We start from the raw sequence: 24,676 nt of genomic DNA, 5'->3' as shown, positions 1-24,676 counted from the left end.
TAAAGCTGCAAAACAGAAACTCAACATACAGAAATGAGTGGCCTTTCTATACAATAATAACAAAATATGGGAAAAGACTTGTTTAATCCTGCTCACAATAGCATCAAAAACAATAAAATGCTTAGGAATGAATTTAACCAAGGAGGCCAAAGACCTGTACACTTCAACTACAATATTTTGATGAAAGAAATTGAAGAAGAATTAAGATATACTGTGTTCATGGATTGGAAGAATTAAAACTGCTAAAATGTCTACAGCACTCAAAACCATTATAGATTCAATGAAATCCCTGTCAATATTTGAGTGGCCTTTTTCAAAGATAGAGAAATATAATCCTAAAATCTGTATGGAACCACAAAAGTTCCCAATTACCAAAAACACCACAATATCAGAAGAAGAAAGCAGGAGGCATCCCACTTCCTGATTCAAACCATATTACAAAACTCTAGTAATCAAAACATTATGGTACTGACTGAAGAAATAGACACAAACACCAAAGGAACTGAATGAAGAGTCGAGAAATAAACCCACCCATATACACACAACTAACATTTGACCAGAGAGTCAAGAATATTCATGGGGAAACGTAGTTCCCTTAATAAACGGTCCTGGGAAAACTGGATAACTACATGCAGAGAAATGAGATTGGAGCTTTATATTACACGACTCACAAAAATTAACTTGAAATGGAATAAGATGTAAACATAGACTTGAAACTGTAAAACTCCTAGAAGACAACATAGGGAAAATGATTCTTGATATTGGACGTGTTGACAGTTACCAAATGAGGGTGTTCTAGCATTATCCTATCGACTAACACAGTGCACTCTCTGTGATCCAAATTTCAATGCAGAAACTGAAAGAATGGCACTTCTATGGTTTTTAACTTATGTGTTTCTATTATGACAGCAAAAGGGGTATAGTTGGTTCCATGGAGCTCTTGAGTGGTACAAGATTCTACCAACAGAAGATACTCTCACCAACTTCAGGTAAGTGGTTTTTTCCATTCAATGTGATGTGCAGGAATAAACTGTTACCACATACACTTGGGTATATTTGTACGTACTTCAGAAACTATTGGAAGTACACCATCTATTACCGCGGCACTTTGAAGTAGTACAAGCTACAGGAAACATGTTTTCTTCCACTACTGACCTTCACAGAGGGATTAAGATATTGATGTAAAAGAGATTGCATGTGGAGTACATGCTCCATGCATGTCCGTATCTGTGTATGTATAATAATATATTAATCAACTAAATACAAACTTAAATGTGACATGTTGTGGTGCAACATGAGGAGGAACGTTCTTTGGGAAGGACAGGTGGGATTTTTCAAGAAGGGTGTGAGACCTGAGTTCATGATAAAAATGACACACTATTAGCCAAGAGGCTTCCTGTAAATACATTGAAACAGAGTTCTAATTTCCACAGATAAATTAATGAAGAACCTTTCCCAAAAGAATCTTGCAAAACTATTTCCATGTTTCCAAATGCTTGAATGGGGACTTAAAAATATGAGGAAAGCACTCATTCTGACCTGATACTGCAGAATTGGGATGGGGCATGGGGGGGGGGGTGGCAGGAGCTCCTAAGAAAGGCTTTGCCAACTGACCATGACTTCCCATTGATCATGAGGCTCGCAAATGACCCAGGCATTAGAAATGTCCCAGATGCTTCACTGAGACTAAAGACACAGGTACAACTGAACAACTTCACTCTCAAAAGAGGTTAAAACTACCTTAGAAATGGTTGCCTAATCAGACAACAAAAAGGGATAAAAGGTATCCAAATTGGCAGAGAAGAAGTCAAAATGTCTCTCTTCGCAGATGACATGATACTCTATATGGAAAACCCAAAAGAATCCACTCCCAAAGTATTAGAAGTCATAGAGCAATTCAGTAATGTGGCGGGATACAAAATCAATGCTCAGAAATCAGTTGCATTTCTATACACGAATAACGAGACTGAAGAAAGAGAAATTAGGGAATCCATCCCATTTACAATTGCACTAAAAACCATACATTACCTTGGAGTTAACTTAACCAGAGACGTAAAGGACCTATATTCTAGTAACTACAAATCACTCTTGAAAGACATTGAAGAAGACACAAAAAGATGGAAAAATATTCCATGCTCATGGATTGGAGGAATAAACATAGTTAAAATGTCTATGCTACCCAGAGCAATCTACACTTTCAATGCCATCCCGATCAAAATACCAATGACATTTTTCAAAGAACTGGAACAAATAGCCCTTAAATTGGTATGGAACCAGAAAAGGAAAAACAAAGCTGGGGGCATCACGTTGCCGATTTCGAGCTGTACTACAAAGCTGTGATCACAAAGACAGCATGGTACTGGCACAAAAACAGACACATAGACCAATGGAACAGAATAGAGAACCCAGAAATGGACCCTCGGCTCTTTGGGCAACTAATCTTTGATAAAGCAGGAAGAAACATCCAGTGGAAAAAAGACAGTCTCTTCAGTAAATGGTGCTGGGAAAATTGGACAGCTACATGCAAAAGAATGAAACTTGACCACTCTCTCACACCGTACACAAGGATAAACTCCAAATGGAAGAAAGACCTCGATGTGAGACAGGAATCCATCAAAATCCTAGAGAAGAACGTAGGCAGCAACCTCTATGACATTGCCCAAAGCAACCTTTTTCATGACACATCTCCAAAGGCAAGAGAAACAAAAGATAAAATGAACTTGTGGGACTTCATCAGGATAAAAAGCTTCTGCACAGCGAAGGAAACAGTCAAAATAAACTAAGAGGCATCCCACGGAATGGGAGAATGATACTACAGATAAAAGACTGGTATCCAAGATCTACAAAGAACTTCTCACACTTAATACACGAGAAACAAATAAATAAATCATAAAATGGGCAGAAGAGGGGTGCCTGGGTAGTGCAGTCGTTAAACTGCTGCCTTCAGCTCAGGGCGTGATCCCGGCGTTCCGGGATCGAGTCCCACATTGGGCTCCTCTGCTGGGAGCCTGCTTCTTCCTCTCCCACTCCCCTGCTTGTATTCTCTCTCTCGCTGGCTCTCTCTGTGTCACATAAATAAATAAAATCTTTAAAAAAAAAAAAAAAAGGGCAGAATATATGAACAGACACTTTTCCAATGAAGACATACAAATGGCTAACAGACACATGAAAAAATATTCAAAAGCATTAGCCATCAGGGAAATTCAAATCAAAACCACACTAAGATATCACCTTAAGCCAGTTAGAATGGCAAAAATTGACAAGGCAAGAAACAACAATTGTTGGAGAGGATGTGGAGAAAGGGGATCCCTCCTACATTGTTGGTGGGAATGCAAGTTGGTACAACCACTCTGGAAAACAGTGTGGAGGTCCCTTAAAAAGTTAAAAATTGAGCTACCCTATGATCCAGCCATTGCACTACTGGGTATTTACCCCAAAAATACAGATGTAGTGAAGAGAAGGGCCATATGCACCCCAATGTTCATAGCAGCACTGTCCACAATAGCTAAATCATGGAAGGAGCCGAGATGCCCTTCAACAGATGACTGGATTAAGAAGTTGTGGTCCATATACACAAAGGAATATTACTCAGCTATCAAAAAGAATGATTTCTCAACATTTGCTGCAACATGGACGGCACTGGAGGAGATAATGCTAAGTGAAATAAGTCAAGCAGAGAAAGACAATTATCATATGGTTTCTCTCATCTATGGAACATAAGAACTAGGAAGATCGGTAGGAGAAGAAAGGGATAAAGAAAGGGGGGTAATCAGAAAGGGGAATGAAGCATGAGAGACTATGGACTCTGAGAAACAAACTGAGGGCTTCAGAGGGGAGGGGGGTGGGCGAATGGGATAGCCCGGTGATGGGTATTAAGGAGGGCACGTATTGCATGGTGCACTGGGTGTTATACACAACTAATGAATCATCGAACTTTACATCAGAAACCAGGGATGTACTGTATGGTGACTAACATAATATAATTTAAAAATATTTTTAAAAAATAAATAAATAAACGGTTGCCTAATCAGAACTTACACTTCCTAAAGACCTCACAGATTTCAATCAGTTCAGAATGGGTAAAATAAATCCACCCATCAGTGTAAACCAATGGAATTAAATTTTTAAAAAGGATCAGGTGTAGAGGCCCAGGGCATATCCCAAAATGGGCCTCAAAGGCATAGTGATTACTCTGAATGGAAGCTACTTGGGAAACAGCAAGTGCAAGGACATCACATCCTCCTCTGTCCCCCTGAAAGCAGGAGTCAAATCTCCCCTATTCAAGGCCCTCCCAGGACTAAGAAGTAAAAGACATCCTTATCACCCAGGTATGGACATGAGAGTTGGGAAAGCTGTAGAAATAAGTCTTGCTACTTTTTTATGAATCCACTACCTCAGTCCAAATTCCAATTAGAATTCCTTCCTAAATAAAGCTCCCAGACACCTGTTTTCTTTATCCTGTCAATTCCTCACACATTTCTTGTCTCTGTATGAAAGGCGTAAAAACTGCCCGCCTTGGTCATTTCTTTGGGTCTCAATTTCATTATTGGGCTCCACCAGCAGGTAATAAAGCTTCGGGTCTTTTCTCATGTTAACTCTGCTCTTATTAATTCCAAAACAGCTGGAAGAACCCTGGGGGGCAAAGGAAATGTTTCCCTCCCCAAAGCAAGTGTCTCGACCCTAAGGCCATCTCAGGGACCACATCCCCTGACCCCTCTGAGCAGCAGTCATTCATCCTCTCATTTCTGCATTTACACGGAGCCCACCTTCTCGGCAAACCACATCCATACACAGTGGTTCCCAGAGTCTGCACGACCAGGTCTGAAACACGCTACAATATCATGACGATGAAAGAAGTCCTCATCTGCATTACAAAACAAGCATCTGAAAAGAAGTCACCTGCCAGGGAAAGGTTCACAAGGATCTGTAACCTGTTCCTCCCTCCTCAGTGAGCCTGGACAGAGCAGAACTCTGGCAAAGAATAACCGTGAAATGCGCAGACAACGAGATACGTGAGGGTCTTACAGGAGTGGCTGTACGCCGATCACTGCCCTACTAGTGATGGCAGCGTGATGCGTGGGGTCTGTTTAGAAGCTACACCCCACACACTGCAGACATGCTACCAAATGACAGTCCTAACGCCAGAGCAGGGCCGTGACGGAAGGGACACAGAATCTGAGGATCCCCCAGCCTTCCCTGTGCTGACTGGTGCCAGACAAGTTCTGCCCCACATCTGAGAAACAAACCACTTCCCATTGCGGTGCGGGGTCTCCGAAGCTGTGTCTGATGGGCCTGGCGACTCCTGGATACCCAAGTGCTCTCAGCATTTTGTATCCTTAGTTAATCGGTAGTAAATCTTCTGTGGGTTAAGAATTGAGTTTCATGTGAGTCCGACTGACATTTTGGGTGTCTGCAATCACGCATCCCCTGAGCTGAGGGTGTGCACCCCGCGTTCCTCACAAAGGACAAGAGCTGGGAGAATCCATGGATTCCTCTAGAGCATAACAGTCGTCCTGAGCTCCAGGTGCTAAACACAGATGGAGTCAAATAACGTAGCCAAGCCTTGGGTACAATCCCACAGGCATGCCAGTTATTGGTGAAAATTCAGAAGGAGACAGTCCAAATATATTGGTGACAATTACACAGCCCTGGACTCTGTTGTAGACAAAGCATGGAGAGTGTGGGGAGCAGGTTCCTAACGTTAGAAAACTGCTACAAAACAATCCTGAACTTGTGTTTGGTCTGTCAAGTAATTTCTTTTTTGTTTTAGCGTGGATGCCAGAGACCTTGTTCTCTATAATTTATTCCCATGAGTCATAAACATGCAAATGCCAAACATTCACTTAAAGAAAATAAATGTTTGACCCCAGGGCGCTGTGTGACCTCAAGAGCAGAGAAGTTGCTCCCCCAGAACAACAGGCTGTGTAACTTCGTGAGACCCTGAGGGGTTTTGCACCAAAGAGAGATCATTTGAGGGATTTTAAAGTAACCATTTGGATATAACGGTCAGGACGTGGTTGAAACATAATGAGGAGAGGGAAATCTGTCACCATCAGGGATAAACAGTATCACAAAACTGCTTTTCCGCTGGCACACATGCAGCATCACTGTGCTGTCAAGAGAAACCCCGGGGGTGGATTCCGGTGGGAATATTGTGATGCTGTTAGCGATCCAGACAGACCCTGACCATGTGCATACTCTCCCCCGGCTGTCGTTTCCAGCCTCCAAGCGCTGTCTCTGGACAAGGTCACTTGTCATGAGCACGACCAGCTCAGGGGGTTCAAGACCCTGAAGGAGCTGGTCACTGTCGGATAGGGAACAGCACCCTGGTTACGCGGAGGTGTCCGGTCCCAGACACAGATACACTTACCTGCAGGGGCCACGTGCAGAATTCAGAGCTGTATGACAGTTAATTCGAATGAGATGGTAATTTATAAAATTTAGACACATGGGGATGTTTAGTAGTTAATAAACAATTCTTTATTTTTTTTCCTCCCGGTGAATCCGAGTAAGCTCCATGGAACATGGGATTTCCTGGGAAAGAGAGGTCATCTCTCTTATTTTCCTATGTCCCTGCATCCAAATTGTTTGGGGCCTTTCTTGGGATGTGAGTTACAAAGCATTGATCAGCTGATGCCTGGATCAAAGAACTTATAAAATGGTATCAAGAGAAGATCTAAATGTTTTACCCTTTGTAACTTTTACTGCACGACTGTGGATAGAACACGCAGAATATTAAGTGGGAACTGAGTTCTGTGCTGTGTCGATGTGATCATGTCCCAAAGCCATTGTGGATGCGGCACTGGCTCACAAGCTGCGTGACCAGCGTGCAGACCTCACGCGGGCGCTTCTCCGACTGAGCACAGAAGTAGGCGAGCGCTGCCTGGTGTGTTAGCGCTGCCGCTCCCCGTGGACTGGCCGCAAGGCCCCGTCCCCGCCCCCATGTGACGCGAACGCTGCGGATAGGCTGCCTCCGACCACCGACACACGGGACATCACACTGCACCTGGCATCTGAGTGGCTTTACCGGCGTCGATGTTAGCAAGGTTTTCTCTGACCTAACAATTCGTTTTCCCGTAGACGCCCACCTAATTCTGTGAAAAGGCTGCGCTACGGTCAACCTATGGACCTTGCAATAGAGCCATGATCAGAACGCAAGAATAAGTGACATTCTTCAGCAATTGGTACAAAATGCGAAAATGTTCGTATTTCTTACAGTGCGGTAGTGGTTCGTAAGCTTATTTTGCCTGTGCCATCATATTACGTGCATAAATGTCTTTTTGCACTTAGAAATGGAACGGTATTCCCAAATGAGAGTGAAATAAGAAAAACCTGTGCAGCGTTCTAAAATACTAAAAATCATGGAACATTGCCTCAAAAACTGGAGATGTACTGTATGGTGACTAATATAACAAAATAAAAATTATTAACAAAATAATAAAATAAAATAAAATACTGAAACAAGATGCAGATGCTCAGGAAGCCTGGTTGCTGCAGTTGCTCAAGCGTCTGAGTCCTGATTTCAGCTCAGGTCGTGATCTCAGGGTCATGGGATCCATCCTGGCATCAGGCTCTGCACTCAGGGTACAGTCTGCTTGACATTCTTTCTCCGTCTGCCTAGCCTCCTCCTAGTTATGCTCTCTCTCAAATTAGATCATAGATCCTTAAAAATATATATATATGCATATGAGCTAAGATTACAAAATCAGCCTCTCCAGAGGCTACATGAATCCATGAACTTAGATTTTGGGAATTACTTGCATAAAAGAATGAGGTAAGTAAATTCCCTTGAGACTTATCAGGGGAAATTTTGGATGACCCAGGTAGGTCACAAACACATTAATCACTCTGATTTTCAACGTCTTCCATCAAAGGGTCTTCCCTCCCAGTCATCTGGAGTCATGGCTCCTGCAAAGCACCTTCTTCATTGCTCCCGTCACATCCTTGTTCCGCAGTGTATATATAACGGGGTTGACCATGGGGGTGACGATGGTGTAGAACAGAGAAACGAACTTGCCCTGATCCTGGGAGTAGTTGTTGCTGGGCTGGAGGTAAGCGTAGATGGCCGTGCCATAGAACAGGGAGACCACCGTGATGTGGGACCCACACGTCCCAAACGCTTTCCTCTGCCCTGCAGATGACTTTATTCTTAAGACTGCCCTGACAATCCGACCATAGGAGAAGGTGATTAAGGCCACAGGGATGAGGAGAATGATCACACTGACAAAAAAGAGCTCAGACTCATTCGCAGTCGTGTCAACACAGGCAAGCTTGAGCAGTGGGGGGACCTCACAAAGGAAGTGATCTATTTTATTTCTCCCACAACGTGGTACAAGGAAGGTGAGCACAGTCTGCAATAAGGAGTTGGCAAAACCAATGACCCACGATGCAGAAGCCATGAGGGCACAGAGACGGGGGTGCATGACCACTGTGTAGTGCAGGGGCCTGCAGATGGCTGCATAGCGGTCAAATGCCATGACCCCTAAGAGAATGCACTCTGTGCAGCCCAACCCTAGAGAAATGAAGAGCTGAGCCACACAGCCGCCAAAGGAGATAGACTTGTCTGTTCCCCTGAGATGAACCAGGAGCTGCGGGACAGTGCTGGTCGTGTAGCACAGGTCAAGAAAGCTCAGGTTGGAGAGGAAAAAGTACATGGGAGTCTGAAGATGGGGGTCCAGGTGGGACAAGGCAATGATGGTGGTGTTTCCCAGCAGAGTGAACAGATAGAAGATCAGAAGAACCACGAAGAGGACGAGCTCCAGCTGAGGCCGGTCCGAGAAACCCAGCAGGACAAACCCAGTGAAAGAACTGCCATTTTTCTGTTCCATCCTCTGTTAGCACATGTTTCCTGTCAGGACCAAGCGTTTAGCAACTTTTAAAAGAAATCTTTAAAAAAATAATTGGCAGGGGTAGTCTATCACGTTATAGACATGGCCATGGCATATTAAAAATAACTCTTTCAATAAATGATTGAAACTGACATACCTTATACCGATTTAGTTCTGCATTATCAGAAAAAGTAAATCCTTAATATGTAATATAGGAAAAGTGAAATAATGAACTTTGTGTTGGCGTCAGTCATAGGGATGAAAGGTCTTTTGGTCTGCATGTGAACATTGTGTCAGAATTACCTCTGTAATCTTAGTGAAGAGAAGGGCCATATACACCCCAATGTTCACTGCAGCATTGTCCACAATAGCTAAATTGTGGAAGCAGCCGAGATGCCCTTCAACAGATGAATGGATAAAGAAGATGTGGTCCATATATACAATGAAATATTACTCAGCCATCAGAAAGGATGAATATCCACCATTTGCACGGACATGATGGAACTGGAGGGGATTATGCTAAGTGAAGTAAGTCAAACAGAGAAAGACAATTATCATATGGTTTCACTTGCATGTGGAACATAAGGAATAGCAGGGAGAACATTAGGAGAAGGAAGGGAAGAATGAGGGGTGGGAAATGGGAGGAAGAGATGAACCATGACAGACTATGGACTCTGGGAAACAAACTGAGGGCTTCAGAGGGACGGGGTTGGGGGATTGGGACAGGCTGGTGATGGGTAGTAAGGAGGGCACGTATTGCATGGTGCACTGGGTGTTGTACGCAAATAATGAATCATGGAACATTGCATCAAAAACTAATGATGTACTCTATGGTGACTAACATACATAATAAAAAATTTTTAAAAAAAGAATTACCTCTGTAAGTTATTATATTTATGGAAGCTACGAATTTGGATTTTGTGTTTCCTCACACTAGTAAAACAACTAAACTTCAGTCAGAGAGAATGTGAGACCACCACCATTCAATTACAGTGTTTAAGTTTGCCTGAAGATGCTTAAAATTACCATATCAATTTATCAGGAACTCTGAAATTCCTTAGCCTTGCATATACAGGTGGAATCAGAACTCTCAAATCCACCGGCCATGACTTTCCTCTTCCTTCTATGGATTTCTGTTTCACAATTATTAACCAGAACACTCAAAATTCCTGAAAAAAGTAGGATTATTCACCATCAATATTCTAATCAGAATAAACATTTTAAAAAGTTACCACACTGTGTAATCTATGTACAAAGTGCAATGCTTTACACCCCTACCTATGATAAAATAGTCAAATAGATGAATATATACAGATAAACACAGATTGATACTCAAAGCAATGACAGGTAAAAGCCTGTAATGAAAACCTTTAAGTACTACACAGAAAGTTCCAGAAAAGATATTTTGGTATTATATAATTTCAGATACCCGTCAACATTAGGTTAATTATTGCTTTCTGGAAGCTCTCTTGCGAAGTTACTGATGCTGAACCAAGCACGTGGCCAGCTCTCAGGGAGTCTGATGACCCTATTCGTCTAGACGCTTAGAACTGAAGAAGTGTAGTCACAACCCCCCCCCAAAGAGGCATCAGAAAACGAGTATTTCAGTTCTAGCATGTTCAAATTGTCAGGCATACAGTACATGTTTTGGTCTTCTAAGACGAAAAATCTGAATCAGGTTTCAGGGTAGACCCACTGGTGTGTGAAAGAAATGGGTACAAAACTGGCATAAAATAAATATTTATGAGATCACAATAGAGGATAGAGCATTTCACACTATTTTGTACTTCCTTGGGTTTCCTATGGAGATGTATTCAGTGGTATCCACAAAAAAAAAAAAATCTATGCATGAAAAACGTCTTAATGGCATGAGGTATAAAGGAATCTGAGACAGTGTAAGTGTGCAACAACAGGGAATCTGCCAGAGACTCACTCCTGCTCAGAAGAGAGAATAAAAACAAACCGCGGTTCAGTCTCACGCACACATGCGCAAGTACAGATGAATTACCTAAAATAAATTGCTGGCGTTTTAAAGGTGTCTAATAAAGGAATTCCTCGCCAAAGTAAGGAGGACAAGTGAAATGCTAACGCACCCAAGGAAACACCACTACCATATGTACCATTAGAAAAAATGATGAGATATTTTAGCATTATCCTATCGATGAGGACTAAGAGGGCAGGTAAGAGAAGACAAAACTCTGGTGAGCTGACCCTGTACAAATGATTTCCTGCTTTAACGGATTATAAATGTATGAGTGTGTGTATATATAAGTATAAAGAATGCTGAATGGCTTCTATCTGACAGGTATAAAAGTGAATGTGATTTTAAGTGGAAAAATAAAATATCAGGCAAAGGCGAAGCCCACTAGGAGAGAATGTGACATGTGACTGTCTCTGCATGTTACAACTGCTCCGAGTGCCTTCCTGGAGAGCACACCGGGAGGGAACTACGATACTCAGGTCATAGTCTACCATCTTTTTTTTCCCACATTACAACCAGGAAAATGATCCTACTTTAGTAACAATGGGTATGGGAAAGATCGGGCTGCATAATGCGTTCTCCTGATTGCAACAGGCGCTCTGCGGATCTGGGTCCCTTTGTTCCCTTCCTCCTCCCTACTCAGCACCCATCCCTCTCCAATCCCTGTGCCCCACAGAGCGCAATCTTCCCGGAGAAAGGCTATGTTTAGACTAAAGTGAAATGAGAAGTTTCATTTCATCCACTTCTTACCACATTTAAAGACTCGTGTAAATAGGCTAAGAACCGTCATCTATACGTAGGTAGGTATCCAATGACACAGCAGTAAGAGACATCAATTCCTCTTAGACAAACTATGTAAATAATTCTGGCTGGAAATAGTAAACACATCTATGCTAGCTAAGGAGCACAGAACGCTGTCCCTAGTAACTATCATGATAGGATATCTTATAGGAAAACCCAGTACAAACAACACAAAAAATTATTACTATGCATACAAAACAACAAATACTTAAATAAACACAAGTTATATACTGAGAAGGAAAAGTGTTATTAGGTAAAATAAAAATAAAAATAAATAGATGCCAAAAAACAAAAACAATGGCGTTCTATGTAATAATTACCACCTAAAAAACAATATAGAGGGAAACGACATCTCATAAAAATACAATTCTACAATAATAATTAAGAGAACGTGCATCAAATGAAAGAGGTTGTATGTTCAGTAGCGGCACACGGAAGCTGATAGAGCCATTAACAGGAGTGTTCAATGCTGATGTACGTCTAAAAGTTTAAGTGGAAAAGCAGATATTTCCAGAAAACCAGATGTTCACTAGGCAAACTACACATTTTAAAGACCAAAGATCTCAAGAAAGTGTCTGTATTGAGGATATTTCAACTATATAACAATCACCGCTATAACTGACATAAAACCCTGCCCTATCCAGTTCCTGAATGATCCTGAAAGAGTGTTGGCAGTGGTAGGAATGAGTCGCTATTGCTTTAATAATGTGACCGAGTCCTAGGTCTGAGCTGACCCAGATCTACCAGAACAGGCCCCGAGGACAATGCAGGAGGAGCTGATGAGGGGAATGCAGCTGTCACAACACGGGAAATGACAGGTCTAATGAACATGGACAGTGCTTTCCAGCAGGTTCCACGGGAGAAGAGGATCAAGCAGGATTTCCCCTGCATGTGGTTTGTTCAGGGAATGCTCTCAGGATAAAGGGCGTGAGGGAACAAAACAGAGCAGAGAACGTTGCTAAGCAAGGATGTGGGCTCAGGTGGACTATGGCCCGAGCCTGATCCCCTAAGAAGCGGGACAGGACTCTCCCACACAAGCAGCCATCTGTGCTGGTGGAAACCCGCGTCCTCGCTGTCTGATACCGGAGCCGCTATCCACATGCCACCACATGTGAATTTAAAACGTCCTCGCTGAAAAACTGAATTTTGTATTTTATTTAATGCTAATTAATTTAAATGTAAATGGCTTCCTGTAGCTATTTACCCCGTATTGGACAGCCCAGCTCTGGAGCATGAATTGCAGCAGATTTCGTCCTGCCTGGGCATTGGCAGCCTTTGTCTACCCCACGAGCCTGTCACTGGCTGTGAGCTGCCCCCACCCTGTTCCTGAGACCCCCTGGCACAGTGGCTCCCCTTCAGCTGAGGGCCAATCTCTGAGAAGGGAATGGCTGTGAACCCTGCAGCCCGTATTCATAACACATCAGGCAAGAACCGGAGCAGCAGCCAGGGAAAGAGGGTCTGAGCAGGACACCAAGAGCATCATGCAGGAGTCCATTCCCGATCCTGTGCGAGGAGACAAGGATGGAGCCCAGTGTCCAAACAGAGAAGCACCGACACAATAGTCACAAATCAACTCCCCTGTAGTAATCTCCGATACAGCATTTTTTAAACTCCAGACATGCTTTAGATATTTTAGAAAATCTAAAGGGGGAAAATGACCAATTAGAAACTATTAATACTGGCAATGAGTTGCATAGAGAACAAATATTGTCTAATTTCACAGACAATAAGGACCATAGGGAAAGCAGGGAAGCATATACTCCAGTAATTGTACACATACGCATACTCTCTAATTATGTTACGAAGACCGTACTTCTTTACCACTATAGATGCGTATTTAAAGTATTCTCCACGTGTGGATACACAGGTCTAAGGAATGGACTAACGTACAATGAAATGTCTGGGAACGACTTGGTAGAGTCTATAATGAACAACTAAATTTAATTCTTATAATTGGACACTTTCCACAGTCTTCCTTTAGACAGTGGACCATATAATCAAACCTATAAAGCTCTTTTGTTTTAAGAAAAATTACAACTGAAAATTAACTAAGTTACCAATTCCTAAAGCAACACACAGACCAAATTCCGTTTCATTCACCTTTGTTCACCTTCTCCGCGGGTTCTAGCTAGTTCCCTACGTCCTTTCCAAGTCACTGCCTACACACAGTACTGGGATTGGCACTGGGACATGCAGAATCCGATGTATGCAGTAAATGCAAAGGTTGGCTACACCAGCACTGGCTTATCCCTGAAGATTTCCTAAGCAAAAGGATACTTTCTCACGATGACTTCACGTGTCTTCAGGTGGACAGAGATGTGCACGTTGCCTCTTGGACGTAGGAGATGAAGGCAATAGCGAACTCTCACTATGGTTTCCCGAATGAATGACCTGCCTGGTGACAGTGAGACCCTCATGAGCACAGGAGAGGGTGCTGTGACCCTCGGCTGTGGCTGAGCTGACACTGAGAACCACATGTGTTTCCCTGGCTGACGTCTCTGGGGAGCAGACGCCCCACACTGTTAATGAGGCCGTCTCGCTGAGCGGTCCAGAGATGACAGTCCTCAGGGAGAATGAAGATCGAGGACAAAGCCAGAGGAGACCTCATCTGTCTCCTATGTGATGTCACATATTTCACAGAGGACAAAACCCTCCCTAGACCTCCCCAAACAGCTTGGTCTCATCTGTGAATGACCTGCATGTTTTACAAGACACTGAAGACTTTCTCACCACAATTCCTCCAAATATTTGCATAAAAAAATATAGAAGTAAGAGTCCATTCAGTTAGTTAATTTGAAATGTAAATATGTGGGTCCCCAGTCCCTTAACCTTTAGACTTTTGGCTTGCACTCAGGTCATGATCTCTGAGTTTTGGGATGGAGCCCAGCTTAGGGATAGAGCACCCTGAGAGCAGGGAGGCGGCTTCCCCTCTTTGTCTCCCACTGCGCGTCTCCCCACTCATGTTCTCTCTCTCTCTACAGTAAACAAACAAATCTTTAACAAGAAATAAATATTGTCAATATGTGAATATTTTTTTCACTTATTCTCATTCATAACCAATGTGTAAGATTTCGCAGAGCTAATTCTAAGTGACACAAGTCAGGAGAGAAAAACCAAAGACTGTGTGATCTGACGTAACTGCGGGATCCAGAAAAGTGAACCTGCAGATACAGAGAGTAGAATGGTGGTGACCAGGGGCTGGGAGGGGAGAAGCAGGAGATGTGGGCAAAGGGTACCAGCTGCCAGGTGCAACACGAGCAGGTCCTGAGAAGCTACCTTACAGCATGGTAGTTACAGTTCCTGTGACTGTATCACAGACTGGAAGTCACTGAGGGTAGATCTTAAACTTCTCACCACAAAGAAGAAAGGCTCATCGTGTGATGAGACGCAGGTGTTAGCCAACACCATCGTGGTAACAATTTTGTTGCATACACATGTTCACATCTCCTAGTCCTAAGATTTGCTCCATGTTACATGTCGGTTCTATCACAGTATAACTGGGGAAAAATAAATACAAGAGACATCATTCAATTTTTTATCCCACTTCATCGTCCTCTCCTAAGGTCAGATTATTCCTGCTACTTAATACAAAATCTCTCTCCAGGGGCGCCTGGGTGGTGCAGCTGTTTGAGAGTCAGACTCCTGGTTTGGGCTCAGGCTCCGCTCTCAGGGTTCTGCATCTGGACCCTCGTGGAGCCTCGCTCTCTCCGCGGAGACTGCTGGAGTTTCTCTCTCCCTCCTTCTCTGCCCCTCCTGCTCTAAAATAAATAAATACATCTTTTTTGTTAATCTCTCCACAGAGTTAATGAAAGGGAGTGTTCTAGAATTATCCTATGTACAAGCACAGCCCACCCTTTCTGATGCAAATTGAAATCCAGAGAGTGAAGGAATGGCAACTCTAAACCTTGTACTTAGGCGTGTCTGTTATGACAGCAAAAGGAGTGTAGCTTGTTCCATTCAGCTCTTAGTGGGTAAGATTCTCCCAAGAACCGATACCCCAACACCTCCTGGTAAGTAGTTTTCCTTTGCCATGTGACCTGAAGGAAACAACTGTTACCCCACACACTTGGGTATGTTTGTACACATCTCAGAACACATTGGAAATAATCAGTTATACACCTGTCACTTCAAAGTAGTGCGAGCTGACGGAAACACATTTTCTTCTACTCTCCATCCTCACAAAAGGCTTAAGAGACTGACCTAGGAGAGATTGCACGTGAAGTCCATGTTTGTGCATGCGCATATCTGGGTGTGTGTGTGTGTGTGTGTGACAATATACTAATTTGCATGTTATTTCATCTATATGTCTCTAGAAGTCACCTGCCAAGGAAAGGTTCACAGGGATCGGTAACCTGTTCCTCCCTCCTCAGTGAGCCTGGACAGAGCAGAACTCTGGCAAAGAGTAACCGTGAAATGCGCAGACCACGAGATACGTGAGGGTCTTACAGGGGTGGCTGTACGCCGATCACTGCCCTACTAGTGATGGCAGCGTGATGCGTGGGGTCTGTTTAGAAGGTACACCCCACACACTGCAGACATGCTACCAAATGACAGTTCTAAAGCCAGAGCAGGGCTATGAAGGAAGGGACACAGAATCTGAGGCTCCCCCAGCCTTCCCTGTGCTGACTGGTGCCAGACAAGTTCTGCCCCACATCTGAGAAACAAACCAGTTCCCATTGCGGTGCGGGGTCTCCGAAGCTGTGTCTGATGGGCCTGGCACCTCCTGGATACTCAGGGGCTCTCAGCATTTTGTATCCTTTGTTAATTGGTAGTAAATCTTCTGTGGGTTAAGAATTGAGTTTCATGTGAGTCCGACTGACATTTTGGGTGTCTGCAATCACACATCCCCTGAGCTGAGGGTGTGCACCCCGCGTTCCTCAGAAAGGACAAGCACTGGAAGAATCCATGGATTCCTCTAGAGCATAACAGTCGTCCTGAGCTTCAGGTGCTAAACACAGATGGAGTCAAATAACGTAGCCAAGCCTTGGGTACAATCCCACAGCCATGCCACAGTTACTGGTGAAAATACAAAAGGAGACAGTGCAAACAGTATTGGTGACAATTACACAACCCTGGACTCTGTTGTAGACAAAGCATGGGGAGTGTGGTGAGCAGGTTCCTAACGTTAGAAAACTACTACAGAACAATCCCGAACTTGTGTTTGGTCTGTCAAGTAATTTCTTTTTTATTTCAGCATGGATCCCAGAGATCTTTATTATCTGTAATTTATTCCCATGAGTAATAAACTTGCAAATGCCATCAAAGGTTCACTTAAAGGAATTGAATCTGTTTGACCCCAGGGCGCTGTGTGACCTCAAGAGCAGAGTAGTTGCTCCCCCAGAACAACAGGCTGTGTAACTTTGTGAGACCCTGAGGGGTTTTACACCAAAGAGAGATCATTTGAGGAATTTTAAAGTGACCATTGGGTGTAAATCACGATGTGGCCGAAACTCAACAGAGAGTAGAGCGGCGCATAGTGAGTTCAGTAGATCAGGGATTCAACCCTTGATTTCAGCTCAGCTCCTGTCTCCACGTCAGAACATGGAGACGCTCTGGGGTCTGTGCTCAGCCCAGAGTCTGCCCGTCCCTGCCCAGGGTCTCTGTCTCTCTGTCTCTCTCAAATAAATAAATAAATAAATAAATAAATAAATAAATAAGTACAATCTCTAAAACAAAACAGAAATATGATGGAGAATGGAACTTTGTCACCATCGGGGATAAACAGTATCACAAAACTGCTTTTCCACTGGCACACATGCAGCATCACTGTCCTGTCAAGAGAAACCCCAGGGGTGGATTCCAGTGGGAATATTGTGATGCTGTTAGCGATCCAGAGAGACCCTGACCGTGTGCATACTCTCCCCCGGCTGTCGTTTCCAGCCTCCAAGCGCTGTCTCTGGACAAGGTCACTTGTCATGAGCACGACCAGCTCAGGGGGTGCAAGGCCCTGGTGGAGCTGGTCACTGTCGGGTAGGGAACAGCACCCTGGTTACGCGGACGTGTCCAGTCCCAGACATAGATACACTTACCTACACGGGCTACGAGTTGGGAAAACCTACCAGAAATCAGAACCATGTCCACGAAGATGGCATCGCAGAGCTCCAGCCTCCGTGGGAAAGTGCACTGTGTGCGACAATACAGGACACGACACCAGATCCATGCCCCAAACACGTTTCTGTGCAAGCTGAGCCTGCAGTAAGATCGAAGGGCTGCCGGTCAGACTCAGTTGTTCTGGGATGTTTGCGTTCATCTCTCCTAATTCAGATTGTGTGACAGCGCTTCAAACTGAGATGGCTATTTGTGAAGGTCAGACGCACGGAGATGTTTAATATTATATACATTGTATTTATTCTTCACATTTCCTCCTAGTGAATCCGACAAACTACAGAGAACATGGGATTTCCTGCAAATAAGAGGTCATTTCCCATTTTTTATAAGATGTCCCTGCCTTCCAATTGTATGGGGCCTTTGGCAGGTTTAAGATACAAAAGCATTGATCAGTTGGTGCCTGGATCAAAGAAATTATTAAATGGTGTGAAGAGAAGATTCAAATACACTGTATCAGGATCGATGATGGCAGGATTTTCCTTGGGCTAAAGATATCTTTTTTCACACTTGCCCAATTACGTCTGTGAAAAAGCTGCGATACAGTGAACCTATACACCTTATAATAGAGCCATGACCACAGTGCAAGAAGAGGTGACATGCCTCCAACAGGTTGCCAGAAAATGCTAAAATGTTAATATTTCTTAGTGTTTTAGTGGTTCATATTCTTAGTTTCCCTATGCCTTTATGGTATGTTCCTCAATGTCTTCTTCCAAGTAGAAATGAAACCATGCTCCCATAAGGGGGACAAATCAGAGAAACCTGTGGAGCTTTTTCCAATGACAACGTGACACAGATGTTCTAGGCCCTGGAGCAGCATCCCTCGCAGCGGCAGGAATCCCGGAATTAGATTTTGAGCACTCACTAGGTAAAAACATCAGGTAAGGGAATTCCCTTGAGAGCTGTCAGAGGAAATTTTAGACGACATGGGGAGGACAAAATCAACTTTTTTTTTCTTAAAGATTTCTTTATTTATTCGGAGAGAGAAAGAGATAGAGCTGGCACAATCAGGGGCAGAGGCAGAAGCAGGCTCCCCACTGAGCAAGTTGCCTGTTGTGGGATTGATCCCAGGACCCGGGATCATGACTTGAGCAGGAGGCAGATACCCACCAATTAAGCCACCCAGACCACAAGGTCACAACCATCTTAAATACCCTGGCATTCAATGTCTTCCATCATAGGATCTTTCCCTCCCAGTCATCTAGAGTCATGGCCCCTGAAAATCATGTTCTTCATTGCTCCTGTCACATCCTTGTTCCGCAGTGTATATATTACGGGGTTGACCATGGGGGTGACGATGGTGTAGAACAGAGAAACGAACTTGCCCTGATCCTGGGAGTGGTTATTGTTGGGCTGGAGGTAAGCGTAGATGGCCGTGCCATAGAACAGGGAGACCACCGTGATGTGGGACCCACACGTCCCAAATGCTTTCCTCTGCCCTGCAGATGACTTTATTCTTAAGACTGCCCTGACAATCCGACCATAGGAGAAGGTGATTAAGGCCACAGGGATGAAGAGAATGATCACACTGACAAAGAAGAGCTCAGACTCATTCGCAGTCGTGTCAACACAGGCAAGCTTAAGCAGTGGGGGGACCTCACAAAGGAAATGGTCTATTTTATTTCTCCCACAAAGTGGTACAAGGAAGATGAGCACTGTCTCCAATGAGGAGTTGGCAAAACCAATGAACCACGATGCAGAAGCCATGAGGGCACAGAGACGGGGGTGCATGACCACTGTGTAGTGCAGGGGCCTGCAGATGGCTGCATAGCGGTCAAATGCCATGACCCCTAAGAGAATGCACTCTGTGCAGCCCAACCCTAGAGAAATGAAGAGCTGAGCCACACAGCCGCCAAAGGAGATAGACTTGTCTGTTCCCCTGAGATGAACCAGGAGCTGCGGGACAGTGCTGGTCGTGTAGCACAGGTCAAGAAAGCTCAGGTTGGAGAGGAAAAAGTACATGGGAGTCTGAAGATGGGGGTCCAGGTGGGACAAGGCAATGATGGTGGTGTTTCCCAGCAGAGTGAACAGATAGAAGATCAGAAGAACCACGAAGAGGACGAGCTCCAGCTGAGGCCGGTCCGAGAAACCCAGCAGGATAAACCCAGTGAAAGAACTGCCATTTTTCTGTTCCATCCTCTGTTAGCACATGTTTCCTGTCAGAACTGAGCGTTTAGCAACTTTTAAAAGAAATTGTCAAAAAAATAAACAGTTGCTTGGGAGTCGATCTTTCATGTTTAAGACAGGTCTCTGGGTTTTATCTGTAACTATTTGAATAAATGATGTATTCAGTAAAATTGACATAGTTCCTCCCAATACAGTCCATGTTATCACAAAAATATGTCATTAATATTTGGTATAAGGAAAATGAAATAATTGCCCTTGTGTTGGCGTCAGTCATAGGTACAAACAGTCTTTCAGTCTGAGCTTAATAAGACTTAAATGACTATAAGTATGTACATAGGGGGTGAGGGAAAAACGGGGAGAGCCATCAGAAAGATTTCAAAAGGAGATGCAGACAGAGGGAAGGACGTTACTGTAAATATGTATCTCATGATCGTACGCACACTTCACAGGCAATAGAATATAATACAATATAATCTTGAAATGCATTCAGAATCAGGAATTGAAGACCAAGATTGTACTTACAACAAAAATTCAATTACATTCAAAATATCACTACTAGTTCTGCACAGAAACATTATAGCAGAATTGACTAATGTATTCAGGAAAGCTGCACCATCTTTTTTTTTCTTTTTTTTTAGCAAAAAAAGATATATATACTCAATCACAGAAAACAAAAAACATCACCACCCAAATACAGTGCTTACCTTTTCCCTAAAGACGCTTAAAATTACTGTACCGATTTAACAGGAACTCCAAAATTCCATTGGCCTGCATATCCGTGGAAATCAGATCCCAAAAGTCCAGTGGCCAAGACTTTCCTCTTCCTTCCACAGATTTCTGTTTCACACATGAGCAACCAGAGCACGTGAAATCCCTGAAAAAGTCAGATGTAGTCACAGTAACATTCTAATCAGAATAAACATTTTAAAAGTTATCCAGTTGCATAATCTATGTACACAGTATAATGCTTTCCATCACTCCGTATGATAAAACAAGCAGATAAATACATGGAGATATGGACAGATACATTCTCAGAGCAGAGCAGGGAAAGCACTAGCATGGAAACCTTGAAGTACGAAGGGAAAGGATAACGAAAAGGATATTTTCATATTATACGAGATCTCAGACATCCGTTGACCTTAGGCGCAGTATCCCCTTTCTGCAGCCGGTCAGAGTCATTCACACTAGGTCAAGCACGTGGCCAGCTCGCAGGCGAGTCTGACGACCATTGTCACCCAGCTGCTTAGTACTGAAGAAGCACAGTTCTGTCCCAACCAAACGCACATCAGAGAATGACTGTTTCAGTTCTATCACGTTCAAATATTTACACAGTACATTTTAATTCTTCTAAGACTTTTTTAAAAAAGGTTTTATTGATCTTAGAGAGAGGGAGAGCGCGTGAGACAGAGCTAGAGAGAACATGAGTAGGGGGAGGGGTGCAGACTCCCCAGGGACAGGAGCCTCAGGCCGGCTCCATCCCAGGCCGCGGCATCACTAGCTGAGCGGAAGGCAGATCCTTAACGGATGAGCCACCAAGCGCCTCTGCTCTAAGACTTTTGAAATCTGAATCAGAGAAGACCCACTGACGTGTGAAAGAAATGGATACAAAGCGGGCATAAAATAAACGGTCACAAAATCTGAGGGGGACAAAAGTAAAATGTTAACTCGTCCAAGGAAAGCACCGATACACTAATGGACCATTGGAATAAACGGTGATCTATTTTAACATTACCCATCCCTAAGGACTAAGAAGGCACGTGAGAAGATAAAACCCTGGTGAGATGAACTTGTACAAATGATTCGTTGCTTTACAGGATTATACGTGAGTGTGTGTGTGTGTGTGTGTGTGTGTGTGTGTGTGTGTGTGTGTGTAAAAGAATGCTGAATGATTATCTATCTAACAGGGATAATAGGGAATATGATTTCTAGGTTGAAAATAAAATAACACGTAAAGGAGATGCCCACCAAAGCAGAAAGAAGAATGCGATTGTCTCTCTGTGTTATGATTGCTTCCAGTGCCTTCCTGGAGAGCACCCTGGGAGGGAACTAGAATACTCATGTCATAGTCTCTCAGCTTACTTTTACTTTTTTTCTCATTACATCCAGGAAAACTGTTATCCTTTAGTGACACTGCGTATGGGAAAGACCAGGCTGTGCATTGGCTTCTCCCATCGAGCCTCAAGAGCATGTTCTGTGACCTGGGTCACGTTGTTCCTTCCTCCTCCCACCCCGGGCATCCGTCCCTCTCCAACCTGTGTGCTCCGCCTCAGAGTGCAACCTTGTGAGACAAAGAATGTTTGCACCGAGGTTAATGAGAAATTCCATTTCATTTCCACCTTACCAAATTTAAAGAATTGTGTGATTAAACTAAAACCATCATCTATATGTAGGTAGGTATCAAATGACTGAATGCAGTGAAGAGACATCGATTCCTCTTAGACAAACTAGGTAAATAATTCTGGCTGGAAATACTAAACACATCTATCCTGGTTAAGGAGCACAGAATGGTGTCCCTAGTAACTATCATGATAGGATATGGTACAGGAAAATCTAGTTACAAATCCACACATAAATTATTACTTGGTATTCAGAAAATAAATACTTGAAAAGAGCACACCTTATATACAGAGAGAGAAAAAATGTAAAAAAACAGTAAATAGATTCTACAAAACAAGAAATGGCATTCTATCTAATAATTACCGCCAAAAAAAGATTGTAGGGGAAATGGCATCTCACAAGAACACAATTCTGCAATAATGATTAAGAGAATGGGCATCAAATGAAAGAGCTTAAATGTTCAGTAGCGGCACACGGAAGCTGATAGAGCCATTAACAGAGGTGTTCAGTGCTGACACATGACCCTAAAAGTTTAAGTGGAGGACTTCATCCGTCCGTAAAACTACCTGCTCACTATGCAGACTGCACATTTTAACGACCAAAGATCTCAAATTAATGTCTGTATTGAAAATCTTTCAAAATAGAACAGTCAAGGATATAATTGACATACAAACCCTGCCCTATCCAGCTCCTGAATGATCCTGAAAGAGTGTTGGCAGTGGTAGGAATGAGTCGCTATTGCTTTAATAATGTGACCGTGTCCTAGGTCTGAGCTGACCCAGATCTACCAGAACAGGCCCCGAGGACAATGCAGGAGGAGCTGATGAGGGGAATGCAGCTGTCACAACACAGGAAATGACAAGACTAATGAACATGGACAGTGCTTTCCAGCAGGTTCCACGGGAGAAGAGGATCAAGTAGGATTTCCCCTGCATGTGGTTTGTTCAGGGAATGCTCTCAGGATAAAGGGGGTGAGGGAACAAAACAGAGCCGAGAACGTTGCTAAGCAAGGATGTGGGCTCAGGTGGACTATGGCCCGAGCCTGATCCCCTAAGAAGCGGGACAGGACTCTCCCACACAAGCAGCCATCTGTGCTGGTGGAAACCCGCGTCCTCGCTGTCTGATACCGGAGCCGCTATCCACATGCCACCACGTGTGCATTTAAAACGTCCTCGCTGAGAAACTGAATTTTGTATATTATTTAATGCTAATTAATTTAAATGTAAATGGCTTCCTGTAGCTACTTACCCCGTATTGGACAGCCCAGCTCTGGAACATGAATTGCAGCAGATTTCATCCTGCCTGGGCATTGGCAGCCTTTGTCTACCCCAGGAGCCTGTCACTGGCTGTGAGCTGCCCCCACCCTGTTCCTGAGACCCCCTGGCACAGTGGCTCCCCTTCAGCTGAGGGCCAATGTCTGAGAAGGGAATGGCTGTGAACCCTGCAGCCCGTATTCGTAACACATCGGGCAAGGATCGGAACAGCAGCCAGGGAAAGAGGGTCTGAGCAGGACACCAAGAGCATCACGCAAGAGTCCATTCCCGATCCTGTGCGAGGACACAAGGATGGAGCCCAGTGTCCAAACAGAGAAGCACTGACACAATAGCCACAAATCAACTCCCCTGTAGTAATCTCCGATACAGCATTTTTTAAACTCCAGACATGCTTTAGATATTTTAGAAAATCTAAAGGGGGAAAATGACCAATTAGAAACTATTAATACTAGCAAAGAGTTGCATAGAGAACAAATATTGTCTAATTTCACAGACAATAAGGACCAAAGGGAAAGCAGGGAAGCATATACTCCAGTAATTGTACACATGTGCATACTCTCTAATTATGTTACTTAAGGCCATACTTTGTTACCACTATAGATGCATATTTCAAGTATTTTCCACATGTGCATACACAGGTCTAAGGAATGGACTAACGTACAATGAAATGTCAGGGAACCACTTGGGAGACTCTATAACGAATAATTAAATCAAGTTCTTATATTTGGTAAATTTCCAATAACTGTTTCTTTAGACAACGACCGTACATGCAAACCAATGCAGCTCTTCTGCTCCAAGAGCGATTGCAACTGAAAATAAAGTAAGTTACCAACCAGTTCCTAAAGCAGCACAGAGACCGAGTTCCATTTCACTCACCTTTGTTCACCTTCTCCGTGGGTTCTAGCTAGTTCCCTACGTCCTTTCCAAGTCACTGCCTACACACAGTACTGGGATTGGCACTGGGACATGCAGAATCCGATGTATGCGGTAAATGCAAAGGTCGGCTACACCAGCACTGGCTTATCCATAGATTTTTCCTAAACAAAAGGATGCTTTCTCACGATGACTTCACGTGTCTTCAGGTGGACAGAGATCTGCACGTTGCCTCTAGGACGTAGGAGATGAAGGCAATAGCGAACTCTCACTATGGTTTCCCGAATGTAATGACCTGCCTGGAGACAGTGAGACCCTCATGAGCACAGGAGAGGGTGTTGTGACACTCG

The 24,676-nt window shown here is 43.7% G+C and overlaps 2 protein-coding genes across 2 annotated transcripts; both read right to left on the bottom strand.

The window, feature by feature from the left end:
• Positions 1-7,889: 7,889 nt before the first annotated feature.
• Positions 7,890-8,828, bottom strand: LOC125283527 (putative olfactory receptor 2B8). Its single transcript, XM_048225538.2, has one exon. The coding sequence runs from the start codon at positions 8,826-8,828 to the stop codon at positions 7,890-7,892; it is 939 nt and encodes a 312-aa protein (XP_048081495.2).
• Positions 8,829-18,912: 10,084 nt separating this feature from the next.
• LOC125283531 (putative olfactory receptor 2B8) lies at positions 18,913-19,851 on the bottom strand. The gene has a single exon (XM_048225541.1). The coding sequence runs from the start codon at positions 19,849-19,851 to the stop codon at positions 18,913-18,915; it is 939 nt and encodes a 312-aa protein (XP_048081498.1).
• Between the last annotated feature and the right edge of the window lie 4,825 nt (positions 19,852-24,676).

This window comes from Ursus arctos, unplaced genomic scaffold, assembly GCF_023065955.2.
Source record: "Ursus arctos isolate Adak ecotype North America unplaced genomic scaffold, UrsArc2.0 scaffold_31, whole genome shotgun sequence".
NCBI classification, from domain to species: Eukaryota; Metazoa; Chordata; class Mammalia; order Carnivora; family Ursidae; genus Ursus; species Ursus arctos.
Note: the sequence above shows the minus strand (reverse complement) of the source record. Positions and strands in the feature narration are given on the sequence as shown.

Bases quoted from the DNA above. Each gene is read 5' to 3' on its own strand.
- LOC125283527 (XM_048225538.2), bottom strand. From the start codon at position 8,828: ATGGAACAGAAAAATGGCAGTTCTTTCACTGGGTTTGTCCTGCTGGGT.
- LOC125283531 (XM_048225541.1), bottom strand. From the start codon at position 19,851: ATGGAACAGAAAAATGGCAGTTCTTTCACTGGGTTTATCCTGCTGGGT.